Source organism: Haliotis rubra, unplaced genomic scaffold (genome assembly GCF_003918875.1).
Source record: "Haliotis rubra isolate DU_JTF1 unplaced genomic scaffold, ASM391887v1 Scf552, whole genome shotgun sequence".
NCBI lineage: Eukaryota > Metazoa > Mollusca > Gastropoda > Lepetellida > Haliotidae > Haliotis > Haliotis rubra.
The window spans coordinates 678,686-685,671 of NW_025767249.1; the positions used below are offsets into that span (position 1 = coordinate 678,686).

The 6,986-nt window shown below is 42.0% G+C and overlaps 1 protein-coding gene across 1 annotated transcript; it reads right to left on the reverse strand.

Moving 5' to 3' along the window:
- Positions 1 to 5,923: 5,923 nt before the first annotated feature.
- On the reverse strand, positions 5,924 to 6,694 carry LOC124253793 (putative deoxyribonuclease TATDN2). Its single transcript, XM_046687640.1, has one exon. The coding sequence runs from the start codon at positions 6,692 to 6,694 to the stop codon at positions 5,924 to 5,926; it is 771 nt and encodes a 256-aa protein (XP_046543596.1).
- Positions 6,695 to 6,986: the final 292 nt, after the last annotated feature.

Sequence of the window (6,986 nt, forward strand, 5' to 3'; positions counted from 1 at the left end):
AGACCATCCAACAGCTGTTCCTGAGAAATGTGTGTCTTTCAATGCCCCATAGACTGCGAGCATGTCTTGCAGCGCACGGTGGACACACACGATATTGACTGCAAGTGACCCCTCCTTTGTGTGATGTCGTTGTTGCGTCACTGATGTTGTTGTTGACTGGACATTTTCAGATGAAATTATTCACAAATGCTCACTTAAAACATATCTGCCAGTTAGGTTTATATATGTTGAAATTAGTGTGAGTAAAGAAAGTATGAATGTCAAATTGCATTTTTAATGGCTTTCAGTATAGAAATAATTGCCCTAGGGCAGTTATTCAGTTATGCTAATAAAACCAAGAACAAAGGACATAACTTTCCCTAGTGGTTCAATGGAGGGTTTACAGTAGCAGACAAGGAAAATGGACAATTCGCCACAAGATAGACGTCCTTTCAAATGTTTAAACTTAAAATACTCACTATATGTTATGTATATAGGCATGGTTACATCGAAGATTGATTTCTCCACTAACTTGGGGGAACCAAATGCAAACCTTATGCAGAGAATCATGCATCAAATTGCTGAAAAGCATATGCAAATATTATGCATATGAGTAGCCGCTTCTTGGTGAAAAGTGGGGGCGGTGGGGTAGCCTAATGGTTAAAGCGTTGGCACGTCACGCCGAAGACCCGGGTTCGAATCCCCACATGGGCACAATGTGTGAAGCCCATTTCTGGTGTCCGCCGCCGTGATGTTGCTGGAATATTGCTAAAAGCGGCGTAAAACCCAAACTCAGTCAGTGGTGAAAAGTGTTGTTAAGAATTCGTCAGTTTTCATTGATTTTTAGACCGCCTCCGTGGTGTAGAGGTTAGAGCGTCCGCCCAGAGAGCGGAAGGTCGCGGGTTCGATCCCCGACCGCGTCATACCAAAACGACGTTAAAATATGGTACTTGTTGGTCCCTGTCTGGCACTCAGCATTAATGGGTACAACACGGACAGGTCGGCTCGGAGTCAGTATAATGTGTCTGAGTGGGGTATTCATGCTTTACTGCGGCATGGTATCTCAGTGGGCTAGCACGATAAACCAGCTTAAGTCTGGGCTAGTGCAAGAAGCCGCACATACACATGCATGCACGTCGTCATATGAGCGAAATATTCTCAAGCACGACGTAAAACCCAATTTCACCTCACCTCATTGATTTTTATCATTTATTGAACTCATGACAATCTCTTCAACCTTACGAATTTGCTTTACAATACATCAGTTCATGTGTAAACAGTACCCTCAAACAGTACGGAATATTTTGTAAAATGTAGTTTAGAACAGTTGCCTGGTGTAAGTAGCTATAGTTACACTAGTGTGTCTAAACTTTGGAATGGAAGTATGTATAAACAATTTAGCACTCACAATTAGGACTGTTTAGAAAGCGTGTCAGTACAAATCTTTTCTTAAACCCATGGATTCCAAATGTAACTAATTTATTCCACAGGCCTACAATCCGTTTTCTGTTTTAAAATGATCAATTCTAACATACCAGTTCTAGTATTGTAAAGGATTTACAGTCAATGAAATATAAATATGAATATTTTATTGGCTCTGAAACCCATGAAAATACACGTATGAATATTAAATCGGCTCTGCAGCCCATTAAAATACATTTATGAGTATGAATGCAGCCCATTAAAACCCTAACCTTTCAAGAATACACATATGAATATTATAACGGCTCTCCAGCCCATTTAAACCCTAACCCTAACTCATTAAAAATACAATATGAATATTATACAGGTTCTGCAGCCCAATGAAACCCTAACTCATTAAAAATACACAATGTGAATATTATATCAACTCCGCACCGCATAGAAATACACATGAAAATGATAACGGCTCTGCAGCCCATTAAAATCCTAATCCAATGAATATTATATCTACGAAAACACACATGTGAATATTATATTTCCTCTGCAGCCCTTGAAAACACACATGTGAATATTGTATCGGCTCAGCCGCCCTTGAAAACACACATATGACTAATATATGGACTCTGCAGACAATTAAACCCTAGCCCTAACCCAATTAAAAATACACATATGAATATTACATCGGCTCTGCAGCCCATTAAATTACATATATGAATATTATATCGACTCCGCAGTCGGTTAAAACCCTAACCCTAACCCAATATAAATACACATATGAATATTATAACTGACTGGGAGATGCCCTGATGGAGCAGCCGCAGAAGATGAGAAAGACGATGAGGTTGACGTTGTCGAAAGTCGTTGAAGGTGTCACATCCGCTGTTAGCACCAAGGTCAACGTGAGTCACGAGTACAGCAATCACGTCAAAGTACGGTCGACCTGGAACACGATGTGAGAATAGTTAATTGTTATTCAAATACATGTACTTTGCTTGTGATTCCTTGACGAGGCATCGAATTGACTTCAATATGTCTTGGCGTTGGTGAGCATGCGTGTTGTGTAAAGTGTGAACGTTTTGCTTTTCACCTTCAGAAACGAAATGCATTACATTAATATTATTCAGGCCACGATGTGTGAGTAGTGAGTGAGTATGGTTTTACACTGCCTTTATCAATATTCCAGCGACATCACGACAAATTGACTTCACATATTGTACCATGTGGGGAATCGAACATGAGCAGATCCGCACAAACTGTCTCCACACATCCGATTGGTGGAAAATACAATATACTGTAAGATTTTGTCTGTTTGCTAATGGGCGCGAAATATTAACTTTGCAATATTCCTTCTATTTTGGATAATGTACGGAACAGTACATTGGTAAGAGTAGTTTTAGAGGTTTGTAAAACTGCATTTAATACTGATTCATTTTTAGGAAATTATATTTATAAATAGTTAACCTCTAAAATTATTCTTACAAATTGAATGTCAAGGTCATCAATGTCCGACAAGTGAGTATGATTGCCGATGATTTTGGAGAAAATGCCTGCTTACTGTCGAGGAAATCATATATAGATGTTGCAGTAAGTTTTCAGACTCGTGGAATGCCAATGCCGATCGCATCTAGCCCTGCGTAGGTGCTGTCAACGTGGCTGGAATTAATAAACGAATTCAAAAGGTGAGTTTTCGCTGTCTAGGCCGATCCATGATTTTGGCTTGGAATTGCGGAGGTAGCTGTTTTCGGTGAGTCGTGGGTATAATTTTGAAATAATGATCCGATTGTGACCATTTATAGCTCATTTTGTAGATAAATCAAGTTGGGCATTACAAGCATTTTACGTGGTGAAATCTAACTTAGATTGAGGAGGAGGTGGTTTCGTCGTTACATCCCTTTCCTTTTATATATTAATAGGGTTGGGTCTATACACCTATATGTCTTCCTAAAGCTGTTTCTAAGCGAGACACGACTATGATAAAAGCTTGAAATTTTCAGTGATGAAAATTTCAAAGCATTGATGAAACATTCTATGTCAATCATCCTAAGGCCTCCATCCTCATCTCATGATGTTTGTTATTCCATAAGAATCTATAGATTATTTTATCGAGTTCATAAATGACTTTTAGGTGGGTTAGGAAGTGCAGGGAAGATATTACTAGAGTAGAAATTGCTACAGTTTTGACAACTAGCCAACTGGCGAGTAATATTACTACATGTTATTGTGTTTATTTTGAGTCCTGACATATCATAGAATTACATGGGTAAGGGTTCCTCCCGGTCCCCCATCCCAAATAATATTTATAAATATACTAAAATTATTAACAAAACTTAACACAACAATTACTAGAGAACTCACAAAATGACTAAAAGTCCAATATTTAAGTTAGGGTTATGTTTAGAGTTAGGTTTAGGGTTTGGGGAACGGAAGGAACTCTTCCATTAAATGCAGCATTGAAGCTTTTTGTCAGACGCGTCCAAATATAGTTGTGTGTCATCAGCATATTTTCCAAGTCAATGTTCTATATGAAAAAGTGTTATACCCTATATACTGACCTTATCATAGAGCCTAATATTTCAACTGCTAGGATAAATAAATAAGGGAAGACCTGATCTCCCTGTCTTCATCCTCGTTTCTGATGGAAAAAGGGAGAAATGTGCCCATTTGTATCACAGCAGCTGTATTACCAGAATTTGAATTCATTTGATAATGTTGAGCCCAAATCCAAACGCTTTCATTACCTGTATTATAAATGTTTTGGAGATTAATTAGTAATAATAGGCCAGGTGTATTTAACTTTCTGGTTTCAAAGACTATATCAGAGAAGTCTTATATTTTCACTCATACAGGTATTAAACCCGTTTGATTCAAATGTACACTTGTATCTAATGTTAATTAAATCCTGTTTGTTATACTGGTGCTTAGTATTTTGTTGAGGGAATTTTGTATTGAGTGAGTGAGTTGGGTTGGGTTTTACGCCAATTGTAGCAATATTCCAGCACTATCATGCTGGGGGCACCAGAAATGGCCGGCTTCACACATTGTACCCATGTGGGGAATCGAACCCGGGCCTTTGGTATGACGAACGAACGCGTTAACCACTGGTTTGAACCAAACACACCCCACCCCCTTCTCCCGAATTTAGAAACTCTACATATAGTATACGTACATAGTACAAAAATGAAAACAATAATATTCTCTTAACCTGAAGTATGATGGAACTATTGTTAATTTCGAATAATGTCAGCAAAGTATACAACGAATACCATTATTTGCAGCTGGTGCATTAACAGGACTAACTTGTGATCCCCTACACCCACCCATCTCTACATTGCTGTATACATAATCGTGAGCAAGCCTATGTTTATGTTTAAAAAGCTTGCCTACCTGATTCTCTGTTGTCTTCCCATGTAACGACTCCCTTCGATCACCCGGACAAGCAGTAGGGGGTCGGGGGGACGCCAACATCCAGATTGTACCAGCGTTCCGTCTGAAAAAAATGAGTCCTGGATAAGCATCATAAATCACACTTCTCAAATTCTTTGCAGTGAGAGTGTGGTTTAACGCCGCTTTTAGCAATATTCCACCAATACCATGGCAACGGACTTCCGAAATGGTTGTCCAACATCGTACCGATGTGGGGAATAGCACCCGGGCCCTCGACATGACTAGCAAACACAAACCACTAGGCTTACCTCACAATGACTGTGTTGAATATTCCATCACAAGGGATAAGTATTGTTGTGAAAGCCTAGTGCTAGGGAAAGGCGCTTACCTTGCTTCGTAAGCGTAGATGGATGGGGAAATCAAGTGTTCTGTCAGTTCTGCGATTTGCGTCTGTTCTCGTCCGTGTCTTGTCTCGATCTGTCCTGTCACCTGTCAGATTTGGCGGGTAAGTTGATCACGTGCCCCGATCACACCCGGAAACATGCGAGTATCACTGGATGGCCAATCCGATGAAACCCGATGTACGAGTGCGGAAGCACTGATCACTACATTCCTCCCTCTTTTCTGGACTTGCATCCCCACGTGGAATCCCATGAGTCGGTCTGGCTTAGGGAGCATCCAACAGGTGACCTCATCAGGACATGAGAAAATCCCTGCAGGGTTGGGCAACAGTGTTGTGCTATCAACCGAGACATTTCACGTAACTCGTGGATATTTTAGAGTACACATCTAAATAAGAAAATCCCCAACCAGGTTGTTTGGTGGCAACCGAGTCGGTTCGCATAACTTATTAGATGAATTAATTAGTCTATTAGTGCTAGAATCTAAACCGGATCGATGGACTCATTTTCAGTCCTGATCAAGTCAGATAAAAAATGGACTTTTTATGGGTGTTCTAGAATCTAGACCAGGTCGGTGGACTCAGTTCCAGATTAGGGAATCCCATGTCACAGGGTGTTCCTTTTATACCCTGTAGAGCTGCCTAGCATTGATGTAGGCGCGCTCTAGAATATTGGCCATAGTACTCTGTCGAGCCTCAGCCACCAGAGTTGCCACATCGCCGAGTAATCTTGGGCTGTTAATCCCTCGGTGACCTGGGCGAGGCCATAGGTAGGGGGGCATCTGTTTCTAGCACAAACCGTTTTGCATTCAGGAACCGCACGGCTGAGAGCTGGTGTTCGTCAAAGCTGGCAACCATTCCGATATACCCAAACCACGTCTCCGGGAAGTTCTTAGTCCAAAGGGCCATCTCTTTGCAGGATCCCGAAAAACAGTGCAGATGAAACTTCTGGTTCGGTTGAATTCCTGCTGCATGTGCGATCTTAATGCATTCCTCAAGTGGGGCCCTTTGATACCGGTCTTCGGCGGTTCCACGGAGATGAAGGATGATTGGTTTGTTGGTGTCAGCCACCTTGAAGAGTTTTTCCAAAACTTTGCCCTGCTGTTCCCAATTCCCTGCTGTGAAATCAAGGCCAACTTCTCCAAGGGCGATGACGTTCGGCGAGGACAGCAGACTCTGGAGTTTGTCTAGTTGATTAGAGCGATGGGAGCTCACATTTTCTGGATGTAGTCCAACGGCGATCTTCCAACATTGATGAAAGGTTGGATCTTGGGGCCAAGTTGGAGGATCACAAAAAACTTGAACTGCTCGGACTAAATCAAAGGAGGATTCATCTAGTGGTTGACCTGCTTGATCCAGGACCTCATCCAGGGGCGTGGCAGCGTCCAGGTGGAGCCTGCTGCGCATTCTGTCTGGATGGAAGTGGGTGTCAAAACCCCTGGGAAGTCCCTCCAGAGTTGGTGGCTTGTGCCGTTGTTGTACGGATTGTGAAGGTGGAGGTATCCGCATCTCCGATGGCTCTGATGATTGTGTGGCTTGCACAACCGGAGATGGACTGGCCAGTGGCAGGATGGTTCAAAGGTTTTGAAGTGGATCCTGACCATTTCCGATGTAATATTTAACAATGACGCCAATACCCTCCAGTGAATAGGCAAGCCGGACTCTCCAAGGACAGGTTGGTGGCGTCTAGGGGTAATGGCCAACCTTTAATCTGGCACAGCTGGGAAATGTGCCCGTAGCAGCTTCCTCGGAGAGGTATGTCCTTGGGAACAATTCCGTCCAGGTAGCTCCTGCTCCCAAG

Bases quoted from the DNA above. Each gene is read 5' to 3' on its own strand.
- LOC124253793 (XM_046687640.1), bottom strand. From the start codon at position 6,694: ATGCGGATACCTCCACCTTCACAATCCGTACAACAACGGCACAAGCCA.